General features: G+C 37.6%; 1 protein-coding gene across 1 annotated transcript; it reads left to right on the forward strand.

The window, feature by feature from the left end:
• Positions 1-177: 177 nt before the first annotated feature.
• Positions 178-26,261, forward strand: zgc:66474 (uncharacterized protein LOC327500 homolog). Its single transcript, XM_062985038.1, has 9 exons — positions 178-472; positions 4,823-5,307; positions 9,087-9,455; positions 10,628-10,846; positions 11,583-11,774; positions 13,099-13,641; positions 21,454-21,666; positions 21,784-21,996; positions 24,490-26,261. Exons 1-9 carry the CDS (start codon positions 283-285, stop codon positions 25,690-25,692), a joined length of 3,627 nt encoding a protein of 1,208 aa, XP_062841108.1. The 5' UTR covers positions 178-282; the 3' UTR covers positions 25,693-26,261.
• Positions 26,262-26,495: the final 234 nt, after the last annotated feature.

Genomic DNA, 26,495 nt, shown 5'->3' on the forward strand with positions numbered 1-26,495 from the left:
AGTCAAGACCTGGGTTAACCCATAAGAGACCAGTCAAGACCTGGACCATGTGTGAACGAGAAAATAGTGCTGTCGACACGATCGGAAATGTGAACCCCCTTTGTTCAGGTTAGCTGAGCGCCGGAAGCTAGATGGCAGTAATCAAGCTATTATCACCCCACTATAGCGAAGCTTTCTCCTGAACTAGAGGAAGAATTGCGCTACGAGACGATAGCGATTGAGCTAGTTTTTAGGATCCCGATTAATGCGAACAGTTAGGGAATCTGATTAAAGGAATAGAAAATGACGAAGTTACAGTTGTTGCACCGCGCAGTGAGCGAGCGGCTGCAGGCCGCGGTGGAGCAGATCATGGAGATGGTTGGAGGCACAGTGCAGGAGTATGAGGAAGAGACGCTGAGAGCGCGCACTGAGAATGAGCTGCTCAGACGCAGACTGCGATGGATGGAGGGAGAAAATCCCACCGACTGGCCAGGTACAAAACATCAGAAAACCTGGCTTTAAGTGCCTTCTGAAGCATACATAGATTGTGCATTAAAAACTAGTATTTGTCAGTTTTTAACACCACAAACAGTCTGTTTATTTAGTGAAGGTTCACTCAAGTCTAATTTGCATCTGCGAGACAAGATAGCGCCTGCACCGTTATTAAGCCTTTGCTGCACAACCGCGCTGCTGATGCTTGTTGTTCGCAGGGCAAAATATACAATATCTACGATGCAATTAAGTGAGATTAGTAAAGCGCCTCAGTTTTACAGTTTGCTCATGTCTAATTAAATGGCATTTGACAAGCAGCGTCTGGTAAACGAAACGTTTGTATTGTGGCGTCCGCCACTGTGGATTAGGGAGGCGAATCGGGCTTTACCCAGAAGGATTTGCGGCCGTGGTATCTAAATTTACCGTAACCGTGTAGCGCAGTGTTGGGAATGGTGTGGCTACGCTTAGGAATGGATATGTATTTGTGCATGATGTATGAATGTATATGTGTATAAATGAGTATGTATGAATATGCTCCTTTATTAATTGATTGAACCTAGAGTCTTATAACGTTTTGTAGGAGGGTTATAAACCACGCAGTGGCGTTTGGATTAGGATGACTAAATACATAATTTTATTAACTATCATCTGTTAACACGTCTTAGCAGAACCAAGTTTAATGTGCCACATATATTTACATTATTATATTATAGTTCAGGCTTGCACCCACGCCCTTTACACACTAAATTTTCTCCAGATTTCTTGAATCGTTTACTGATATTATCCACTCTAATCGTTGTTTGATAGATACATTTTTTTCAAGCATTTCAAAAATTTTCTCAAGCATTGACGTTTTCTCACGTTGACAAACTAATGATCCTCTGCTCCTCAAAAACTTAGCCTTTCATGGATACTGCTTTTGTACAAAATCATAATTACAATCACCTACATTCATGATAGATAGATAGATAGATAGATAGATAGATAGATACAGTGGGGGAAATAAGTATTTGATCCCCTGCTGATTTTGTAAGTTTACCCCCTTACAAAGACTTGAACAGTCTATAATTTTTATGGAAGGTTTATTTTAACAGAGAGAGACAGAATATCAACAAAAAATCCAGAAAAAAAACATTAAATAAAAGTTATAAATTAATTTGTATTTAATTAAGGGAAATAAGTATTTGATCCCCTACCAACCAGCAAGAATTCTGACCCCCACAGACCGGTTATGTGCCCATGAGGCACACAAATTAGTCCTGTCCCTGTATAAAAGACTCCTGTCACAGAATCAGTTTCTTCCGTTCAAATCTCTCGATCACCATGGGCAAGACCAAAGAGCTATCAAAGGACGTCAGGGACAAGATTGTAGACCTGCACAAGGCTGGAATGGGCTACAAGACCATCAGCAAGAAGCTTGGTGAGAAAGAGACCACTGTTGGTGCGATAATTCGAAAAAGGAAGAAATACAAGATCACAGTCAATCACCCTCACTCTGGAGCTCCATGCAAGATCTCACCTGGTGGGGTAAGAATGATTCTGAGAAAGGCATTTCTTTGCCTCCAAACACGGCGAGTGGAGTTGATGCCAAAGAGCTCAATTTTGGTCTCATCTGACCATATCACATTCTCCCAAGCTTTCTCTGAATCATTCACGTGTTCATTGGCAAACTTCAGACGGGCCTGTACATGAGCCTTCTTGAGCAGAGGGACTTTGCGGGCACTGCAGGATCTCAATCCATTACGGCGAAGTGTGTTACTAATGGTTTTCTTGGTGACTGTGCTCCCAGCTCCCTTGAGATCATTGACAAGCTCCTCCCGTGTAATTCTGGACTGACCTCACCTTTCTCAGAATCATTCTTACCCCACCAGGTGAGATCTTGCATGGAGCTCCAGAGCGAGGGTGATTGACTGTGATCTTGTATTTCTTCCATTTTCGAATTATCGCACCAACAGTGGTCTCTTTCTAACCAAGCTTCTTGCTGAATGGTAGCCCATTCCAGTCTTGTGCAGGTCTACAATCTTGTCCCTGACGTCCTTTGATAGCTCTTTGGTCTTGCCCATGGTGGTCGAGAGATTTGAACGGAAGAAACTGATTCTGTGACAGGAGTCTTTTATACAGGGACAGGACTAATTTGTGTGCCTCATGGGCACATAACCGGTCTGTGGGGGTCAGAATTCTTGCTGGTTGGTAGGGGATCAAATACTTATTTCCCTTAATTAAATACAAATTAATTTATAACTTTTATTTAATGTTTTTGGATGTCTGGATTTTTCTCTGTTAAAATAAACCTTCCATAAAAATTATAGACTGTTCAAGTCTTTGTAAGGGGGTAAACTTACAAAATCAGCAGGGGATCAAATACTTATTTCCCCCACTGTAGATAGATAGATAGATAGATAGATAGATAGATAGATAGATAGATAGATAGATAGATAGATAGATAGATAGATAGATAGATAGATAGATAGATAGATAGATAGATAGATAGATAGATAGATAGATAGATAGATAGATAGATAGACAGACAGACAGACAGACAGACAGACAGACAGACAGACAGACAGACAGATTCTTTATTGATCCTTTGCAGGAAATTTCTTTGTTACAGCAGCTCACATCAGACAACAACAACTTCTTGTATACATACAACATTCACTTACAGTATAAAACAAGCAATAAGAATAAAAATGTACAGTATGGTACTATATACTGTACATGTAAACCCTGTTTATGGTGTATGCATGTATGTAAACATTGGTTTAATGGTGCATGCATAGCATACAAAGTAGGTATTTATTATAAATGATTAGGAATTATTTGGATTATTATGAATTGTTAGACAGTCTGAAAGCAGTTATAGGAAAAAAATTTCTGTAGCGTTCAGTCCTGCATTTAGTCTGTGACTGAAGGTGCTCTGTCGAAACACCCCCAGGGTATGAAGTGGGTGTGAATGGTTAGTGATTATCGAGTTAAGCTTTGTGAGCATTCTTAACTCTGCTACCTGCTGAACTGAGTCCTGTTCAGACCCCACTATGGAGCTGGCCTTTTTGATCTGTTTGTTTATTCGGTTTGTGTCCATTGTTCTAGCACTCTCACCCCAGCAAACCACTCCAAAGAAAAGAGCACTGGCCACCATATACTGATAAAAGGTGCACAAAAGGGGCCTGCTGATGTTAAAAGAGTACAGTCTGCTCTGCCCCTTTTTGTACACAGTCTCAATGTGTCTAGACCAGTCCAGCTTGTTGTCCAGCTGAACTCCAAGGTACCTGTAGCTGGGTACAAGTTCCACCTCAGTTCCTAGGATAGTAACTGGCTCAGGATCCCTCCTCCTTCTAAAGTCCACCACCATCTCTTTGGTTTTTGTGATGTTAAGTTGTAGGTGGTTGTTGCTACACCAGTCCACAAAGTTTTTGACTGTGCCCCTGTATTCTTGCTCACATCCTGCCCTAATACAACCCACAACTGCTGAATCATCTTAAAACTTCTGAAGAAAACAGTTGTCGGAGTTATATTGAAAGTCTGATGTATACAGCGTAAACAGGAAAGGGGACAGGACTGTTCTTTGTGGGGCCCCCATACTGCTCAAGGTTTTAACAGACACAGTTTTTAAGTCACACAAACTGTGGTCTAGAAGATAGATAGTCCAAAACCCAGGAGACTAGAGCTGGTTCCACATTCATCTTCGCATTCACCTAGCAGTGCAGGTTGAATAGTATTGAAGGCGCATGAAAAATTGAAAAACATAATCCTCACAGTAGCATCCACACTGTCCAGATGAGCATGTGCCCTCTGTAACATGTAGATGAGAGCATCATCCACGCCGATGTTTTGTTGGTAGAAGTTTGTTGGTAATCACAACAACACTGCTATACTTCTACACTCATATTAGTATAAAACACGCACTGCCATGTAATTACCTTGTATCATTACAGTGCTGAGAATGGTTCACCATCCAAATATCATCAAGTCCGTGAGGGTGTTGTAGGGGTCCCTTTTAATTGTTAAATAAGGTACAGGGGGTGACAAAATTTAGAGAGCAACAGGTGGGCTACATCATATAAATGTATACCCACAAAATATATCTGTTTATGTGTAGCTTAGAAAATAATAAGTGTACATAACAGGTAGGTGTAGCTATGATGGGCTAGAAAGGGATGAATAAGTGTAACAATTGACTACAATCAGTAATTGTCTACCTACATAGTGAATCTGTTGAGTAGGTGTAGCTCATAAAATGGTCGATGAATGTCTGTTGGGCAATAAAATTGTCCATTTGATTTTTGATATACAATTTTTTATTGAAAGTGTGAAATGACCTTCAGTTTTTGCCCTTTCTGCTTTTTTTTAGATCCCACAGTGCCCACAGCTCTAACAGTCCTGAGCGAGGCGGATCTCTCTGAGCAGACTGGCAGCCTGGACAGCATACTAAGTCTGGATGCTTTAATTATCAAAACTGAGTCTATTGATGCATCTGATTTTGAGGCTTTTGGGCACAACACAGGTCTCCCAGCAGTGCTTGGCTTTAATACGGAAAGGTGTTCATCTCATACAAGTGCTCCCACTGAAACAGGCTTTTCTGATGGCATGCAATGGGACTCGGCACACAGCTACATGGCTCCGTTAGACTGTGATCCTACTTTGCCCATAGTGAAAAGCAGAAGTCAGAGGATGTCCTTCGCCTGCCCGGTCTGTGGAAAAGTGTTTGCTAGGGAGCAGCGACTGATGTTCCACATGCGTGTTCATTCCACTGAGAGGCCCTACAAATACCGGCAGCGCAAAACATTTTATTATGGAGACAAAAAACGGAAGAAGAAACTGTGTGGCCTTTCCAGGGTAGGTGTCAGTTTTAGGGTTTTATTTTTCATGTCTTACTTACACAACAAAAAATAAATAACAGTTATTAAATAGGGCAGTTTTTAATTTAAACTTTTTGTTTGCCTGGGTTATATAAAATGAAGTGGGTAGTAGGGCTGCAACTAACGACTATTTTCCTATCGATTAATCTATAGACTATTTTATCGATTAGTCAATTAATCTAAACGATTAATTTTCCTCTAAAAAGTTTAATTCAGAATCTCATTTAAGCTTCTTTTATTTTAACAACAAACTGTATGGCATAATAATATGGCACAAAACTAAATGTAAACAGGGTTTATGTCCATATTATCAAATTCTCAAGTGCTCCATATTAAACAAAGTGTAACGTGTTTATGGCATTCAGTACACAAAGCAAAGTGTTTAAACTTAAAGCAGAAATAAAATAGTTAGAGGTAAGCCATGTCTCATTAAGTCCAACGTACAGTAACGACAGAATGAGCCCAGATTCTAACCTACACATTCACTCAAAAATGACTTCACATTCTAAGCGATGTAACAAAGTGGTAAGTGTTTCACATGAGAAGTTTTTTGCTCTTTGAGCACCGCGGCATCCGACTCTGCTGCAGACGGCATTTTTTAAGACTGCGCTTAATGCCACCAACCAGTGACTGGACCAAATAAGACTTATTAGATAATTTATAAACATAGTTTTAAAAATGATGCATTGACTTAAAATATTGACTGCGAAGACGTCATCGACTTGGTCGACCAATCGCGGCAGCCCTAGTGGTTAGAATATGCGAATGTATATCAGGCAGATGTAATAACTTACCTTGGGCATGTTGAAATACATCGAAATACAATATGACACTGACAGAATTAAAGGTACCCTTCCCTAATGCTAGGTTACACAACCTTTGGCCACAGTGGCAGCCTCCAAACATTTCTGTAGCTAATCTGTAAACTTCTTGCTACTGTCTCTTTCACTGTCGTTGTTTCAAGCTCTTGAATATTTGCAGAATTCCTTTTTCTTTCAGATTTCGTCTCTGCAAATATTTATAATTGAATTGGGATCAGGACTTATTGTTGGCCTGTTTCAAACAGTAATTTTTTCTTTCTTAAGTGTTTTGGGTGTGTGCTTTGGGTCATTACGCTTTAGTGGGACCCATTTGTTTGTCACATACCTGTTTTTTTGTACACTTGGGAGTAGGGCTGGGCGATATGGATCAAAAATTATATCTCGATATTTTTTTCTGAATGGCGATATACGATATATATCTCGATATTTTTTTATCCCATAAGGTAATAACAAAAAGACACTTCTGAGACAAAGCTACATGTTCCAATTTTTTTACAGGCACTTTTATTAATATTCATGCTGTGGAAGCTTCACACAAGAATTATTTTTCCTTAAAAAAAAAAAAAAGAGCTATTCTAAGAAAAAAAAAAGTTGTTTTCTAAGGCATCTCCTGTCGTCTAATGTGAATTACAAATATATTGTCTGGCCCTTCAATAATGTTAAGTGTACTATAGGGCGCAGGGAGCGAGTGTGTAGGGAAGATGTTGGAATGACACGGTTTCCGGCTGAGCTTGTGTAACATTAAAAGTAAAACCCCGTTAAAGTAAACCCCTCGTTAACCCCCCACCCCCCCATGTTTGGACTTTATACATTATTTTATGTATATGTCGCCACAACATTAACATTTACATTAATATTTTCTTTTACTGTATAGAACTCAGTTCTGTAATACAGGCAGAACTAATCGTACATGTTACTGTGTAACTATTACAACATTTAATGCATTTTAATCAGCGTTCTTCTTCATGCACTTTATTATTATTTAACAGCTTTATTTGTTGTTTAATTGCTGTTTGCTCCTTGTTTACTGCAGAGTTAGTTCATGCAATTTAATAATGTTTGGTTGTTTACTGGCCGACAACAAGTAATACTATAATAGAAGATAAATAAATAAATGACGTGTCGGACGTCGGGCGATCATCCAGTATAAACTAACACGACCACGTACAACATCCGGTACAGAAATCACTCCCCATAATGTTTGTTTTTACAGATAGAGCAAATATATGCACATCACATATACAAACACAAGAGTCAGAACAACAGGAGATGCACCGCTACGTTATTATTACTTTCTCAACACTTAATGTGAAGTAAATACGTGCATGTCAGCGCGTGCATGCGCTTGTGTTGGTTTTTAAAACAAATAACGACTCGTTTTCTTGTTTTTTAACTTTGGGATTTGAAGTGAAAAACGAATGAAGGTACACGGAGCTGGAACCTTTTGTCTGGATTTGTTTTCGGCGTTCTCTACAGAATACATTATTCTGCTGCTCATCTGACACTTTGAATTCGAACCATCTCCAAATAATTCCAAAAAGAGTCATTATTATTCTTTTTAGTAAGCAGCTCCTCTTCGATAGCTTCTGTCATGTCTTTATCCGTCTCCATGCTATCGCTGCCTGCAGGAATTACTGGTGAAGCGGTGGGGAGGGGCGAGTTGTGTTCAGTGAGGGAGAGAGGCGGGGCAGGTGAACATGTGCAGAGACAAACTGGGAGAAGAGAAAGACGAACTGTCTGATCTAACTGGAACGCAACATCTATATCGATATACGCGATATTGTCTTATCTTATATCGCGTATGAAAATATATCGATATTTTATAAAATCTCGATATATCGCCCAGCCCTACTTGGGAGCACATTTCACTTTAAAGTGCTCCAATAACCCTTAGATTTCATTGTCCCTGTAACATGTTTAAGGCCTCCAGTCTCAGAGGCAGCAAAGCAGCCCCACAACATTATGGATTCTCCATGTTGCATTGTAGGTAGGGTGCACTTTTGTTTTTTTAGGCTTTATTTCATCTATAAACATAACGCTGGTATGCAATGCCAGAGAGCTAAAGTTTGGATTGATGGTTCCATAGAAGATTTTCCCAGAAGTATTGTGGTTTGTCTTTGTAAATTTTGGCAAAGTTCAATCGCTCTTTTCTTAAACAGTGGGCTTCTCCTTGGCCTTTGCCCATAGAGCCCTATTTTGTTCAGTGTGTGGCGCATAGTACGAGTTGAAACCATTACTCCAGATGTCTCAATTAAGACTAAATCTGTAATTTATCTGTATAGCACTTTACAATGGATTCTGTCCTAAATCAACTTTAAAGACCAAAAAACCCTGATGAGCAAGCCAAGAGCAACAGTGGCAAGGTAAAAATGTTAAAATTACAAGAAAAAAACCTTGAAAGGAACAACATAGGCTGTCGAATTCCATGTATTTTCAGCAGGGCAATGCCAGGTCTCATTCCGCACAAGTTATAACCATGTGGCTTTGTAGAGTGTGTATGCTTGACTGGCCTGCCTGAAGTCCTCAAACAATGGTGACCACGGACTGTTGAGCAGCTTGTCTTGTATACAGCTAAAATGGGCAAAAAGTCAATTTGCAAAACTGTAACATTTAGTATCTTTAATTCCCAAACGATTAAAAAGTACAATTAAAACATGATGGGATCCAGTGGTCAACATGCCTCTGTCCCAGCTTTTGAGCGTGTTGCAGGCATTAATTTTTAAATTTGTTGATATTTAACAGATATTTAAAAAAATGGTTCATCATTGAAAACACTGAAAATCTTTTCTTTGTTTTGTCTGTTAAATAAAGGTTCAGGTGTATTTCTGAAAATAGGGTTTGTAATAAACTTTAAATCACCTTGAAGCGGTAAATAATGATAAATTTTTTTACAGTTTTGTTAAAACTGTTTTTAATTGCTTAATGTTCCATCTAGTTATCAAGAGAGTTTGCGGAGGACCTGTCGGACACGTCTGAGCAGACAGAAAGGAGTACCGTGTCAACAAATGTTAGTGTGTCAGTAACTGCTACAGAAGCAGAGCCAGTTGAAGCATCAGATGCTGCAAGTGAACCTACAGTCAGCAGCAAGCACTCGGAGAGAAGTGCACCCAGACCTGCGAGTCTCAAAGCCAAGCAATTAACTGAAAAAGCTCTGATCCATCAGTGCCAACACTGTAACCAAGCCTTCATCCATCTCTCACGGCTGGCGATTCACATGAAGAAGGCCCACAAAATATCACTTTCTAGTTCAGAAGAACCAAAAGAACAAGGATGCAGTGACCAAAAATTACAGCAGCATGATAAGGTACGAGAATGAAGAGTGCAGCTTCAATTTATTTTGTATTAGTTATATAAGATTCTGTAGTGTAGCTGTTTATGTTTCATGTTCATATTGTGATACAAACACCAACCAAGTAGGTGATAATGGTTCAAGATTTATTTAAAATTAATTAAAAAATAATTAGAGAAAATGGTTGAAACATAGTTCAAAACAATTTGTTATATTAATAAAATTACTGCATGCTGTATAGACCCAGTTTGCTTGATAAGATAAGATAACACTTTATTGATCCCGATGAAAATTGCAGTGTCACAGTACTTTACAAATTACCAAGTTACAATTTACAAATTACAGTACACATTACACAAGGGAAGACAAAAACAACACAATTAAACATAACAGGGCATAGGCAAAAAGACAGGACATTATCAAAAAACAGCAGCATACGTATTATTGCACTAAGAGAAAAATATATAAATATATCATTTTACAAAAGTATATTGCACTAAAAGAGATAAAATTGATATGTATCACTGCTGGATTAGTAATCAACTACTTTTATTTTTATAGCACAGTCACAAAGCATTAAGGTTTTAGCACCATGTTAGACAACTTGTCCCCTGTTACCTCGGATCCGACAAATAATGCCTCAGTTTGAGGTGGATGGATGGATACGTTTTTTGCATTTTCTGACTAATCACACTGACATACTACAGTGTGTCATAGTAGTGTGTGTGGTGTCGGGAATTAGAATTACATTATAGTGTATATCGTGCTTCAGTTAATTTTATTACTCATTGACAGTACAGTGTTTATTGGCATAACACTTTTAAACACTTACTGTCATGTATTATTTTGTTAGGAAATGTTGAATATATGAAATGTTTGCCATGTAAATATACAACGTTTGTATATTCTGTATTTTGCCTAAAGCTTAAACCACCGACAAAAGAATTACATTTATACAAATAAATGAATATTTTAATATATCCTAGTATTTGTTAACCCTAGTTAGTCTACAGTGTAACTGTAGTTCTGCTGCCTACATATTAACTGGACATGACAGTTGGAACACAACAGGACGTTTTTTTCCTCCACAAACTTCTACATTCTTTAAGTATGTAACTAACCAAAAATGAAGTATGTTATTTGTTAATTAGGTGTTAATTTAATGTTATTTTTATAAACTTTTTTAGAAAGTTGTAATAAGAAACAATGAAACAGAAGTGGAAAAGGCAAAAGCAGTAGGCCAGAGCCTGTTTCAGTGCCCCGAGTGCAACAAGATTTTTGCTCGCTCCTGTTGGCTGTCCTTTCACTTAAAGTCACACATACGAGAACGAGCTTTGCTCTGCAGACAGGAGAAAAAAGAACAGCTCAAAAACAAGATGAAAAATGCCCCACAGCTCTCAACTGAAGTAAGTACAAAGCTGAAATATATTTTGTTTGATTAAATACATGTAGTTTAGTGTACTGCACAACAGTATTTGAACATCCATTCCAAGTACATATTTTGCAAACACCATTGGTTAAAGATGCATTAAATCAACTATACATTCATCGGCAGATATTGGCAGCTAAATGGAAGGTACTCATATTTCACAATATGGTAATGTTGTAGCACAACTTTTAGTGCAAGGTGTAGTGTAAAAATATCTGTTGTTAATTGCAATATTTGCTGCAGAGTTTCAGACTGCTCCGGAAGCATCCTCAGTACAAGAATGTTTCAACAGAGGCTCCATTTTTGTATTTTATTTTATTTTTTTACCCGTGATCAATAATTGGAACATTGTTCAATGAGAACAATCTACTCATGTGCACTGTGTTTTTCCAACAAGTAGCCAGCAGATTGTTTAAGCATGAAAAACGTTCCTATGTTCCAAGGTTATTAAAAAGTAATTTGTAAAGTGGTGTGGGAAAGCTTGATCAGCTTACACAGCACCCCAACATCAACCAAATCCAGCATTTATATATCTGATCTCTATTGTTGTTGTTGTTTAAAAAGTATTTACATTTTCAAATCTAGTTGAAAGCCTTCATTCAGTGATTGTGTGATTTTTCACGTATTACTGACCATGTTGCATATTTTGGCAAAACAACCCCTCGACTTTTTTCACTATGCATTTGTTTGATAAATATATGTTTTTGTTTCAGCTGATGAAGGGGACAGTCTGTTCGAAGAAAATCTTTGCTTGCCCACACTGTGATAAAGTTTTTACTCGTGAAGGATGGTTGGGACCACATATACGTACTCACTTATTAAATACACCCCAAAAAAGTGATGTTCTTCTCAAACACATCTTCCCTAATCCATCTCAGAGAAGATCTCGACGAACCACTATCAAGGTTGGATTTTGTAATAGTTATGTTATTTACTATTTACACACAAAAAAAGAAATGTCTCGTAGGTTTTATATTTCTGTAACTAACCTTCTAAAGGCGAATAAATATAATGTTATTTTCTTATACATATTCATATTTATGGTGACTAAAAGATGATAATACTACAAATGATCACAACATGAAAAAAGCCCAAATTATACACAAAAAACTAAAAAGACAAATTCTTTAACACACAAAACAAAACTTAAAAAAACCAACAACAAAACATATAACCCTAGAACAGATAGAAATTATTTCTACTAACAGAAATGTTGCCAGATGTCACTTACAGGAAGTGAGACTAAAGATAGGTTTGCCATATTTTAGGGGTTTAAGTGGGTTTGAATACTGGGGTTGTCAGATTTCATATGGTAATTAAAGAAAGTCTTCTTATATTTTTATTTGTAAGCTCATTAGGGTACATGCATTGCATAAGACATTTGAGATGTTTGTTTTGGAAGTAATTTAAGGATTTTATTTGGAATTTACTTTTAATTTTGGCTAATCTACAACTGTGTGTTTAATGATAGCGGTAGTTCTTTTGTAAGGGTTGGGTGACCTGTCATATTTATCCACAAATATTTCACCAAGGAAAATAAGAGTTTGATATTTGATATTATAAATACATATCATTGCTATATGTGTTTCCGACCTAATGAAATAAAATCCAAAAATGTATTATGAATCAAGTATAAACTTGTATAAACATCAAAATCATGATGGTGAAACAGTCTTGCTCTGTTTTGGAAAACAACCACAACGTTCTGATTATATTAACCACCAGATTCTGCTCATGTGTTTACAGTTTTAGAATACATTCTTTTCTGACCACAGAAACTGTACAAATTCACGTACCAGGCCATTGTCTTATTCAGATTTAATTTCTAAAACATTTTATCTGCTGGTCTTTATGTTTAATATATCTGCTGTGGTGCATTTAGAATGCTGCTGCTGGCCTGGTTTACAACCTAACAAAGTTTCAAACAGCATCAAATTAGTTGAGAAATGTTCTTTTTTACAAACTTTTGCACAATAGGTTCAAGAGAATTAACAAATGATCCAACTGTTCTGCACATGTGGCTTGGATTATTTGTGTTTGTCTCATTTTGTATTGGTGTGTATGTGTGTATGTTGTGCATCTCTTGACCACTGAACTAACAATTTACCTTGTTTGGTTTTGTTGTTGTGTCCTTTATTATCTGAATGGTTCATGCCGTGTTTAGATTTTTTTCTGTTTGGTTCAAATTGTATTATAATCTACATTTTTTTATTTTGTTAATCCATTTAGAAGTCAAAGGAAGGCAGCATTGATGAAAATAAAGTCTTTGAGTTAAAGAACAGAACTGAAACGTCAGAAAGAGTCACCCCGCAACCTACAATTTCAGAGAATTTTACACCCCCACAAATCACTATGGAATCAAAAACAAACTTAGAAACCCAAAACATAATCATTTTTGACTCAAAAAGTACCAACACTGGCCAAATTACAGTGCAATCAAACACAGCCCTTGAAGAGTCTTCAGGAGAAAAGGGAGATGATAAAAAATCAAAAAAGACGTTTCCATGCCAAGAGTGTGGCAAAGTTTATTTACTGGCTGGCTGGCTAAAGACTCACAAGAAGATGCACAAAAAAGAGAGGACTGTAATGGAGAAGAGGAAACGCCTATTGGCGTTGGGAGACTTTAGACAAAATAAGAGCAAAGCAAATGAACAGAGTCTTGTGGAAATGGATATTGTGGAGATAAAACAAAGAAAGAAAATAAAGGACCTTAAGACACAGTCCAACCATCAAAACAAAAAGATGAAGAAGAAACGGCTTACAAATACAGAGGTATGTTTTTTCTCTTTTGAAACCAAGAAATAAGGAATTTTAATGCTTCTATGGTATTTAGGTGATTCTGTCTATATACACTTTGTGACACTTTTTCATTGCAGCCTCAGATCAACCGCTGCTATACAGAAATGCTTCTCCAAATACAAACCCCATTTCCAGAAAAGTTTAGACGTTAAATGTAAAATCTTTATTTAACTGACAAAAGTAGAAAGAAAAGATTTCCAATGTTTTTACTCACCATTTTATTTTGGTTTTTAGATATAAACACATTTAAAATTTGATTCCTGCAACATACTGTAAGTTATTGCATTTTATGAAATGTCTCAACTCTTCTGGAAATGGGGTTTGAAGTTCTGGTACAATGGTTTGCTTGAAATACAGTCATGTGAAGAAGTTAAAACACCCCATGAGAACCTTTCATTTGAACAGTATTGAGAGACGGAGCTTATATAACTAAACAAACAAAACTGAAAAAATTACTTTTAAACACAAGTTGTCAAATGTAATAAACAAAAAAGAAATGTTAATAATAAATAATAATAATAATACATTTTATTTATATAGCGCTTTTCAAGATACTCAAAGACGCTTTACATAAGACAAATAATCAAAACAAATACGTACATACACCATACAAATCATAGTACAAAATCAAAATAGTACATCAACATCAAGAATAATTAAGATAAAAACAAAGAGAGCAGCATAAGACAGTTCATTAAAAATTAGCTAAATTATGAGAGAGAACAACAAATATAGAACAATTTCTTAAAATTAGACAGAAGCAGGACAGATTTACATGCAATCAGGAAACTGAAAACTTTACAAGTTTTAGGATCTAGGACTTCACATTTCTGTCGTGATCTAAGTATAAAAACTATTAAAAAGAATAGCAAAAATAAAAGCATTTATTTTGTGTTGTTACAAGTTAAATGCCACTCTGAATAGATGAGTTTTGAGAAGTGACTTGAATTTGGACAGGTCAGGACAATCTCGTAGGTGTTTGGGGAGAGCATTCCATAAAGATGGAGCAGCTATGGAAAAGGCCCTGTCACCCCAGGTCCGGTGCTTGGTCCTAGAGGGTATGGACAGTAGGTTAGCCTCAGAAGAGCGAAGGCTACGGGAGGGAATGTGATGATGGAGCAGGTCGGTGAGGTAGGATGGGGCCTGATTATGGAGAGCTTTGTGAGTGAATAGAAGAATTTTGAATTGAATGCGTTGAGCAACGGGAAGCCAATGAAGTTTTTGTAGAACAGGTGTAATATGATCACGGGAGCGAGTATGAGTAAGGAGGCGAGCAGCTGAATTCTGGATATACTGAAGTTTTTTTAGGATTTTGTTAGATGTACCATAAAGGATGCTATTGCAATAATCAATTCTGGATGTAATAAAAGCATGAATCAAGGTTTCGGCGGCAGAAAAGGAGAGTGATGGACGTAGACGTGCTATGTTTTTTAGATGAAAGAAAGCAGTTTTGGTGATGTGATTTACATGGCGGTCAAAAGAGAGGTTGCTATCAAAAATTACACCAAGATTTCGGATGTTAGAAGACGGAGACAAAGTGTCATTATCAATGGTAATTTGAAAATTTTTTGTGGTTTTTGCCAGGGTTGTAGGACCTACGATGATCATATCTGATTTTTCACAGTTTAATTTGAGGAAATTAGCTTTCATCCACAATTTCATTTCAGTGATGCAATTTGTCAGAGTGGAGTGAAGTTCAGTATTAATGGATTTGGAGGAGATGTAAAGCTGAATATCATCAGCATAGCAGTGGAAATGTAAACCATGCCGACGTATGATGTCACCAAGGGGGAGCATATAAAGAATAAACAAAAGGGGACCTAACACTGAGCCTTGGGGAACGCCTTGGGACAGTGGAGCAATGGCAGAACTACAATTGTTGATATTAACAAACTGTTGTCTGTTTACGAGATATGACCTTAACCACAAAAGGGCAGTACCAGTGATGTTGACAGAGGATTCAAGGCGGGACAGAAGAATGGAGTGATTAATGGTGTCAAAAGCTGCAGTAAGATCAAGGAGGACGAGAATATTAATTTGTCCAGAGTCTGAGGAAAGAAGAAGGTCATTTGTGACTTTGAGGAGGGCTGACTCAGTGCTGTGCTGGGGGCGGAAACCAGACTGAAATGATTCAAATAGATTATTGGAATTTAGGTGATCTTTGAGCTGTGAGGCAACAACACGTTCCAGTATTTTCGACAGAAATGGAAGATTGGAAATGGGCCGAAAGTTACTCATAATGTTAGAGTCAAGTCCAGGTTTTTTAAGTATGGGAGTAACAGCAGCCAATTTGAGTGATTGAGGGACTGAGCCAGAACTAAGAGAGGAATTGATTATCTCTGTGATAAGTGATGAGATAACTGGAAAACAACCCTTAACAAGTTTTGATGGAGCAGGATCCAAAACACAAGTGGAGCTTCGCATCCCTGTTAAGATCTCAGATAGGTCCAAAAGAGACACAGGTGAGAACTGAGACAGAGGCTGGGTAATAAATTGAGATGAGATAGGCGGAGAAACAGAGATGACAGGGGAAACTGTCAGAAAATTGTGGATATTCTCAACTTTTGTTTGAAAAAATGAGAGGTAAGAGTTACACTTGTCAACTGTAAAGGAATTGGTAGTATTGTCAACTGGTTTGAGAAGTTTATTTATTGTGGAAAAGAGAGTCTTAGGATTTGTTGATCCAGCATGTATGAGTTCGGAATAGTAAGTGGATCGGGCTGCCGTAAGAGCGTCTTTGTAATGTTGAAGATAATCAGAATAAATCTGATAATGTACTGTTAGACCGGTTTTCTTATAAAGTCTTTCAAGCTGGCGTTTACGGGATTTCATTTGGTGAAGCTCAATTGTGTACCATGGTGCGGAATGACTAAAAGAAACAAATTTGGTTCTCAAAGGAGCCAGCTCATCAAGACATGAGGCGAGTATGTCATTATAGTAATCGACAAGGTCAGATGAATTACTAGACAGTACAGGACAGACAGACATCTTTTTAACAAGAGAATCTGAGAAAGCAGAGGGAGAGATATATTGAAGATTCCTGAAGGATATTTTACGTTTAGCTCTAGTGATGGGCCTAGTGACCTCAATGTCCATGATGATTGTCAAATGATCAGAGACAGTAAGGTCATGGCTGGACGGCTGATGAACTAGGACACCAGTAGAGCAGACAAGGTCAAGAGTATGACCTTTTTTATGAGTTGGAAAATGTATATGTTGTGTGAAATTAAAACACTGTAACAATTCCAAAAATTCCCTGGCAAATTTACAGTTGTTGTCATCAATATGGATGTTAAAATCACCCATAAGCAGTACAGAGGATGAGAGGGCACTAAGCTGGGTTAAAAAATCTGAAAAATCAGAGAGAAAGGAAGCGTTTGGCTTTGGCGGACGATAAACTACAGCAGTGACCAGAGGAGTAGGCCCTGACAACTTGAAAGCCAGGTGTTCAAAAGAAAGAGCAGCAGGAAAAGACAAAGTGGTTATTTTAATATCATCCCTATAGACTGCAGCAACACCACCACCTCGCCCTTCCATACGAGGTTCATCAATATACGAGTATCCCATTGGCGTGGTCTGATTTAACGTAAAATAATCCAAGGGTTTATGCCAAGTTTCAGTGAGACAGAAAAAGTCTAGTTCACTGTCAGATATAAATTCACTAAGTACAGTACTTTTTGTGTTGAGTGAACGAACATTAAGCAATGCCATTTTCAAGTGGTATTGTTGTGTAGTTGGCTGTGAGGAACGAGGAAGAGAACGGAGATTTGCTAAGTCCACTCCGCGTTTCCCATCCCACTCCGTGGACAGCGTTGTCATGGAGACTACACCGCTACTGGTGTGCAAGGCAGCAGCGCTCTGATGACGTGTTTGCGGAGCGACAGTGCGCACGGCTGACCAGAAGGATGGAATAGCGTTACCATTTCGAAGATAAACAAGCTTTCTCCGGGAGCCCCTGTGAATATAACGAGGCCGGCGAAGGAGTCCAAGCTGTTTGATGACTGAAATACACGATGGAGTAGTGCAGTTGTTGAACTTCCTCAGCTGGTCAACGGAATAGTTCAACATCGTGCCGATCCCAGGAAAACTCATCCACCGTTCACCACCGGCCGCAGACGCGATGTACAGTAGAAAGAACAAAAAGTATCAAAAGCACAAATAAAAGTATCAAAAGTAACATAAAAGAAATAGATCCACAAGGTGTGTAAAAAGATGAAAACGAAAAACGATAAAAATACAATAAAATACGGTAAAATACGGTAAAATACGGTAACGGTAGCGGCAGCCAAATGCGCCAGCGTCCACCATCACCATGGCAATATAAAAAACGTTATTATTATATTAACGTAATGTTATTGTCAGGACACCCTATGTCCTAATAGCTGGTGTTTCCCCCTTTGGCTGAAATAACCTCAATTAGACGTTTCCTATAACCATCTACCAGTCTCTGATGTCGACTGAAAGAAAGTTTTCCACACTCCTCCATGCAGAATTTCTTCAGCTGTGTGAGGTTTGATGGGTTTCTTGCATGCACAGCCCGTTTCAAATCACCCCACAGCATCTCAATAGGATTAAGATCCGGGCTTTGACTTGGCCATTCCAGAATTCTTCATTTCTTTCTTTTGAGCCATTGGATGGAGGTGGATTTACTGGGATGTTTTGGGTTGTCGGCATGTTGCATGATCCACCTCCGCTTCAGCTTCAGTTTTTGGACAGATGGTCTTACATTTTTCTCAAGCACCCTCTGATACAGTGAAGAATTCATTGTGGATTCTATAATGGAGAGCTTGCCAGGCCGTGCTCCTGCAAAGCAGCCCAAAACCATGACATTTCCACCTCCATGCTTCACAGTTGGTATGAGGTTCTTGTTCCCAAATGCTGTGTTTGATTTGCGCCGAACATGTTTTCTGTTACTGTGCCAAAATAATTCAGCTTTGGATTCATCTGTCCAAAGCACATTGTTCCAGAAGTCCTGGTCTTTGTCTAGGTGTTCTCTGGTAAACTTTAGTCTTGCCCTGATGTTTTTTTGGACAGCAAGGGTTTCTTCCTTGCTGACCTCCCATGAAAATCAAACTTGTGCAGTCTCTTTCTGATGGTAGATGCATGTACCTTGACATCAACTGTGGCAAGAGCTAGCTGTAGGTCCCTTGATGACATTGTAGGATTATCGTGAGATTTCTTTACGCATCTTGCGGTCTGCTCTTGGGCTGAACTTGCTAGGACGGCCTGACCTGGCCATGTTGGCAGTTGTTTTAAATGTTCACCACATGTAAATGATTTTCCGGACAGAGTAATGGCTGATTTCTAATTGTTTTTAGATCTTTTTAAATCCCTTCCCAGACTCATATGCATTTACAACCTTCTTTCTGAAGGCCTCAGAAAGCTCTTTAGATCTCACCATGGTGATATCACTTACTTCAACAATCAAGAGCAAACCAAACTAATGTCTGAGGTTTAAATAAAACTCCACTGTCCCCTAACAGCTGATGTGGTGCACCGGATTCTAATTTTAGACATTTTAAGTAGTAATAAATGTGGGGGTGTCCTAGCTTTTTCCTCACAATAAATTTCCATTTTTGTTCATTACATTTTACAGCTTGTGTTTAAAAGTAATTTTTTAACATTTTATTTGTTTAGTTATATAAGCTCCATCTCTCAGTACTGTTCAAATGAAGCTCAAATGTTCAAATGTTTAAATATGTTCAAAAAGACAAAGGATTTCAAACTTTTTCACATGACTGTATAAGATTAGCCATTATTCCTGTTTTTAGACCAAGTCCATCATTGGGTGTCTTAACAATAATGATTCACATGATACTCACAGTCTAATTTTAACATGTTTTATTATTTATACTTAAAAATAAAAGTGTGTTTAACATGATCTTCAGGGCAAATCAGACTTTTGTTCTTAAAGAATAAAAAATGAACCCAATTTGCAGGATGCTTACCTAATGCCTAGTTTACACTAGATGTGCCAGCCCAGAGGCAAATCAGCATTCACTCAGGACTCGAAATTTGGCTCTTGATTGCCATTCGTAAAGTGTAAAAACCACAACGACTTTAATACACAGACTCCCGATTGCATGAGATCAATTTGTGTAGTGGGAACTTAGCATAAAGTAGAACAATACTGTGGCTAAAAAGTCACAAACAAAAGGGGTAAAAGGAAAAAGTAGAAGCGGCGTCCAAAATAACAGAAACAAAGTAAAAAATACAAGTCACAAAACATCTGCAGCTCGCAAAGGATAGTGTCAATGAAAAATTGTTGTCACAATATGGCAAGCAGCTTGTGGGGCCCACTCCAGAAAGGGCTGCGACACCAGTTAAGTTCCCATGAAAAAATAAAGTGTCAGCATCTGCGGAAATCCGGACCAAATTAAGACCGGCATCACAGTTCCAGGAGAGGACCCAGCATCTCTGTTACCCCTTTTCCACCGACGCGGCACGGAGCCCGTTCCGGTTCCCGAACTTGATTTTGAACCGGTTCCGCGTGTTTCCACTGGAAAAAAGAGGTTCCAGACAGTGAACTAGCGGGCCAATCTGGCACCACAGAATACTTGGTTTTTCAGCCCGAACCGTGACGTCCGTCAGTGGGCGTGTCATGTTGTACAGCATAGCGCATTAGCAACCATGCCGTCTGCTGGTGTCTCGTATGGAGCTTATCGCTGCATTTTTATCTTTGAAACTTCACCTGATTAAATGTTTAGCCAGTTTGCAGCTGACAATTTTAAAGTGCATTTAAAAAGGTGAATTGTGTGATATAACGTGATAAAAGTGACCCGGACAGAACGAAACTTGCTTAGCGTGAAGCTTTTTCAACTCTCCGAGCTGCAGCAACACCACACGTGATGTAAATCCAGTTAAACACAGATACATGTGGTATTTTAGAGTGGATTTGATGGTTATTTCACACAGATGTTTGTTCGTGTTGTGGAACTTTAATGATGTTTTATCGCTCAAGTCGAGCGATGAGTAAACCGGCTGTCTGCGCCGAGAGTCGCGGTGAAAACGAAGCGTAAAACGCTTCTCACGTCAATAAAGTAAAGAAAACAACAACTGATACAAACACGTCACGTCTTCTTATCACCGATTGTTAGATCGCTGCTTTTTACATAAAAACAAACATCTGTAACAGCAGCACAAATGCTCGCACATAGTCCACACACTCCGCCATGATATTAATGCTCTAAACTCTTAGTAAGTAACACCCACCGATGATGACGCTGCTTGGTTCTCAAAAACTGGTGGAAACGCGCGTCGGTTCTCTACAGAACACCAAGGTTCAGAGAAACCTGAACAGAACCGGTTCTAGAACCATGTTTTTTTTGGTGGAAAAGTGGTATGTGAGGAAGAAACCATAAGTAGGAACACTTAAACCTGGAGTGAATTATTATTCAACTAGGCACAGGTGACTGTCAAATGAAAGGAACAAATGTTATCGTAACTGCGATCTCCATGGCTGGTCTGCCTGTTAGACTTTTATACATAAGCAGTTGTAATCGTTTTCTAATATCAATAAAAGTTTTGGTAAAATTAGCTATGGTACTTTTATATTTAAAGTTTATTAAAGGTCTTTAAATAAATCATGGCCAATATAATAATTTTGCTCAGTTGAAGCGCAGAAAACACAACATTTTTAAGTACTCTTAATAACAGTATTGTCCATCTTGAATATTGTGTTATACAGTATAATGAATATAACTTTTGTGCTGTGTTGTCTGGACTGTAGTCTATATTAGATTAAAAGATATGCATTATATCTTGATTTCTCCTCTTACTTTTAAGCTGCTAAAGAATATGGATAAATCTATTGTTGGGGAAGCTGAAGACAAAAGCAAAGAGTCGGGAGACAAAACTCCTGACCAATGGATCTGCCAAGACTGTGGCAAAGTGTATGCAAGAAAGAACTGGCTGAGGTTACACATGCTCGGTCACAGTAAAGAACTGTTGGACTTGCGGCAAAAAATAAATGTTGAGGCACGGAAAAATGATAGCCAGGTAATTTTTATTTCTGCTCCTTTTTTAAATTCTTAATTTCTTTCGGCATTAATAAAGTATCTATCTATCTAAATGTCAGTTTTTATTTTTAGAGTAAAACATTTTTCTTAATTTCAGACGTTAATAGTGGGCTCATCCATTGAGGATTCTACTGTTCTTAAAGGAAAAGCTGGAGGTAAAGCAATGTTTCCCTGTCCCTTTTGTGATAAAGTCTTTCCACGAGCAATGCGGCTGATGGTGCACATGCAGATCCACTCAGGCGACCAGCCATATTCATACCAACAAAGCAATGACCAATTTTACAACACAGTAGATACAAACAAACAGGAGGTAGGTAAATTATGACAAAACAAGACTGCATACCTGCTTTAGAATGATTGAATGAATTAATTAAAAAAAACATTAGTGAAAAAGCAAATGAACTTGGGATTGACAATTTTATTAGATTTAGTTTGGAATTGTAAATGGAGATTTAGTCCTAATCCATTATATTCCATAGCAGCTTTAAAATTGTACTAGTAAATTTACAATACATAACCACACTGTATTTAACAGTCTTATGTAAGCAAACCTGTTTCAGATTTATTAACACTGTGTAGCCAAAAGTATGTGGAAACATAAACATCAAATCCTTATATGCTTTCATTAAGCCACAAATGGATACTACTAAAAGAAGATAAGGCTTGCTAGTGATCAGTGTTCTAGTTCACTCCAAAGTAATATGGGCACTATGTGCTGGCCAGTCAAATTATTTCACATTAACTCTTCAGCCTTCAAGATTTTCCTTCACTGGAACTAAACCTAGTCCACAGTGTTAACAAATAGAACCCCAAACCATTGTGGATGCAATATGCTACTTTAGAACTGTGTCTGTGAGCAGTCCTAAATAAACATCTAAAATCTTTGGGCGTTTATGGTTCGACATTAAGAAGCATTCTTAACTAAACCAGGGGTAAATAAATAAACAAAAAACATGTTGTAATGCACCAAAGCTACAAGTTATGAATAGCACCCTAAATTTACTTTGGCATTATGGGTGATTAAGAGTAGATTGATGGGTAAAACATCATAAAATTCAATAAAATAAATTGTGCAAAAAGTCAGGAGGTCTCAGTGCTATATGAGTCCTCTATAGCTTTGTGTGTTTTGACAAAATGAATTGATGTAGCAAAACCTTTTCCATTAAACCAGATGGTTTATTCCAAAAGGCATACTTCTGTAATATATTTTATTTCAATGTAGGTACACCCCTCACTACTAATTATGTATACAGTACAAAGGTGTGTGGTTTAGCATTGTTATATGCTGTATAGGCATTCAAAGACAGATCATTTTAACGTTAAAAATGCTAAAGTGGTTTGGAAGGTTACTGACATTGTACTGCCAGTGTTTCTTTATTGAGATTGTTTGCCTGCTTTTATCCCGGCTGCTCCTATATTTAGAGGTCACCACAGTGGATCTGATCTGCATACACCCCCCTCTCCGGACATTACCCAATTGTGTCCATGCAGATGCGTGACCACCCAATTACACTGCTGATATTTATCCCCAGATCTCAGCAGTGATAGGCTAACATATATTATTTCAGCGCCATATAAGAATGCATGGTGATTTGGCATGCTTAATTTTATGCTGCTGTTAGCAATGGATGTTGCTAATATATGCAAACCAAACCATTGGTTATCATCTACTAATAAGGTGTGTCCACATACTTTTGGCAATCACAAAGCATTTAATTTATTATCCATTTTTAAATCTGCATTGATTACAATTTAGGCTAAGGATTTTGTTTATTTACTTAACATGTACTTTGAGCCGACCTCACAGAATCACACTAATGTTGAGGAAGGCTGCTTTTACCTGATAAACCTGAGGCACATACATTTTACATGATACATGGCAATACCACTTTTTGCTGGCTGTGCCACTTAGCAACAATATTAAAAAACAATATTTAATATTTACAATACTGATTGACAGTATTATTGGTGAATTTACATGCAGATTTGTGTGAAATATATTGTATGGCAGTGGTCGTCATTTAGAGATGTGAGAAGAAAAAAAAAAGAAATGGGTTAATAAAACCTTATTGCATCTATCAAAGGGCACAATAAATCTTATTACAGAGCTACAAAACCACAACAAGTAATTCCAGGAATAGTAAAGGTGGGATTAATATCTAAAACGCAAACCTAGTTTTCCCATTTCACAGCTCTAGTAAGCTAGTACCACAATGCCATATTTTCTCACAATATCATTATTCTAAATTAGAGTAGAATATGGCAGTTTTGTGAATATGTCATTTTGACTACATCATATAAACAGTCTGTATAACTGGCAGCGCTTTAAAAAGGTCACACTAAAAATTGTTTGTTGATTTAAAGGAAGTAACCTGGTTGCCCTAACAATTTAAACTCAATTAAGATAACATAGGTCAAAACAAGTTTGATTTATATTGTGAATTGAACAGTGTTGTATGAACTAAAAAACCTTTGTTAGCCCAATATTATTTTTAGTTTATGGTTGTCAACTGCTGGAATTGCAATATGGTTAACATCTTCATAATTTAAAATGTCCCAGAAACGTATGTCTGCTCTAACTAATTCATGATTATACATTTACAATAATTTGTTTTTCATTTACTTGCAACTACACTTTTTCAATAAAGTACAGTTGTATAATTTACTTTGATGCCTGGACATGACACTTGCAGTTATTTTTTTTTTTAAAGCCAAGCCAAATATTTTTAAACCTAAACCAAAATATTAATTTCACATCACTCAGTCATCAAAAATTACTAATTGCCAACTTTCCCTCCTGCAGCCTACAATAGATGCCAGCGATGAAAGAATGAAGGATGAACAAGATGAAGGGACTACGAATCAGATCTCTGCAGTGTCCCATGACCATATAAGCACTACGGAGTTAATGGAAACAGTTCAACCTCAAACATTCTGCACTGGCAGAAAATTCAGCCTACTACCTCTGCAGTCACCTGGTGGACCTACCATTCACAATACAAGTCACGCAAGGACTGATTCAAAATCAGACAATTACTTCAGTTTACAGCCTAGAATTGTTTTAGATCCAGTTACTGATCAATCCAACCACTCTGGGAAGGAGGATTTAAAACTGGGTATTGGTGAGACTACTGACACTAATTTACATCACACGTCTACTTTAGAACCAGTTTGTGCTTCTACAGGCAAACAGGTTGATCTAGATACTGTTTGTCCTACATTTGGTTCAGTTGTGCTTGCTAGTACAGGGGACCAGAAAACCACAGAATCTCTTAATTGCAGAATATCAGAGGTTTTGGAAGAAGGATGTGTGGTAGAAAGCCATGATTGTGTTAACCAGAACACAATAAGAAAGGAACTGGGACTGCTGGAAAAGGATATAAAATCAGACGGGACTTATATTTGTACCAATGAGAAATCTAGGTTTTTTGATATAGCGCAAGTCAAAAATACCACACCTCTCTCTGAACATGAGAAATCTGAAATTGATGATGCACTGAATCTTGATAGAATTTCCAATGAGAAAGTTCTGAATTCGCAGTTCATTTCGAAGGATCACAGCTCAAATACCCTGCAGCAATTACCTCACACAGAAAAAGGTTATATGATCATCTCGAACGTCAGTGACGAGGATACCTGGCCAGTCCCTTCATCTGAAAGTGTGTCTGACAAAGTGTTTTTTGACAAGTCTACCCCAAGCTCCTCAGTAATGGCGAATGACTCTGATCTAATGTTTCAACTAAAGACTGATGAAAGAAGTTTTCATTTCAACTCTGAACAAAAGATACAAGATGGTTTAATGTTTTCTGAGGCATCCTTAACACAACAAATGAAGGTGCATTCTGTGTCTGGTGGGACTGGCAAGAAGTCAAAAGCCTTGAGAAAGACACTCAAAAGAAGGACAAAAAAAAATAAAACAAAGATTAAGCAACAAGTTGTCCAAGTTCAGGTATGCAACTCAATCAGAGGAGAAAGTGCTACAAAAGCTAGCGTACTTTTAAATTAGCTGCCATTGTTCACTGTGCTCATGTGGAACAAGTGTAGTCGTGACCTGAGATTTGAGTCATTTATGATTATTTTGTGAAATGAATTTTAATTTTGATATGTATTTAGTTATAAGGAATATAGATTGATAGATCTATAGAATGCAAACATTCTTTGAACACATCATTGCTGAAAATATCTGGAATGGGTAGTGATTTAGTAGACATTGCTAAAATCTCAGGAATACATAACTCTCATACAGCCATGAATGCAAATACATTTGAATTATCTGGAAGCCCACACATTGAGGAAACTCTTCTGTTTGAAGACTTGTAGAAAAACACAATTTAATCTTAAATCATATTCAGAGAAATATGTGTGTTGTGTGAATGTGTTGATAGAAGTTTTTTAAAATTGTGAGAGAGGGAAGTTATTGAGACTTTGTTGCTGTAAGAAATGTAATAACTGATCAAAATGAGCTCTTGTTCATTGTTGTCTTTTCAGGGGTCTTATAAAAAGAAACTAGCTTTGTATTGTATACAGTGGTTACAGTATAGCACTGATAAATTTTTGTTTAAAGGTTTAGATTTACATTCATGGGAAGGTACACCCTCTTTTAACTCTGTTTTTTATTTATCAGGGCATAAAACTGTTGTTTAGTTCCCCCCCCCCCCCCCCCCCCCCCCAAAAAACGCAACATTGAGAAATCGAGAAAAGATAAGTACACCACATCATTCAGTAACATGTAGAACCACCTTCAGTAACAATAATTTTAAGTAAACATTTACTGTAGAAGTTTATCGGTCTCTCAGATAGTTTTACATT

The sequence above is a fragment of the Trichomycterus rosablanca genome, chromosome 22, assembly GCF_030014385.1.
Source record: "Trichomycterus rosablanca isolate fTriRos1 chromosome 22, fTriRos1.hap1, whole genome shotgun sequence".
NCBI classification, from domain to species: Eukaryota; Metazoa; Chordata; class Actinopteri; order Siluriformes; family Trichomycteridae; genus Trichomycterus; species Trichomycterus rosablanca.

Excerpts from the sequence above, each read along its gene's own strand:
- zgc:66474 (XM_062985038.1), top strand. The coding sequence starts at position 283 with ATGACGAAGTTACAGTTGTTGCACCGCGCAGTGAGCGAGCGGCTGCAG. Across the intron at positions 13,642-21,453 it reads AACGGCTTACAAATACAGAG|CTGCTAAAGAATATGGATAA; the intron begins GTATGTTTTTTC and ends CTTACTTTTAAG. Across the intron at positions 21,997-24,489 it reads TAGATACAAACAAACAGGAG|CCTACAATAGATGCCAGCGA; the intron begins GTAGGTAAATTA and ends TCCCTCCTGCAG.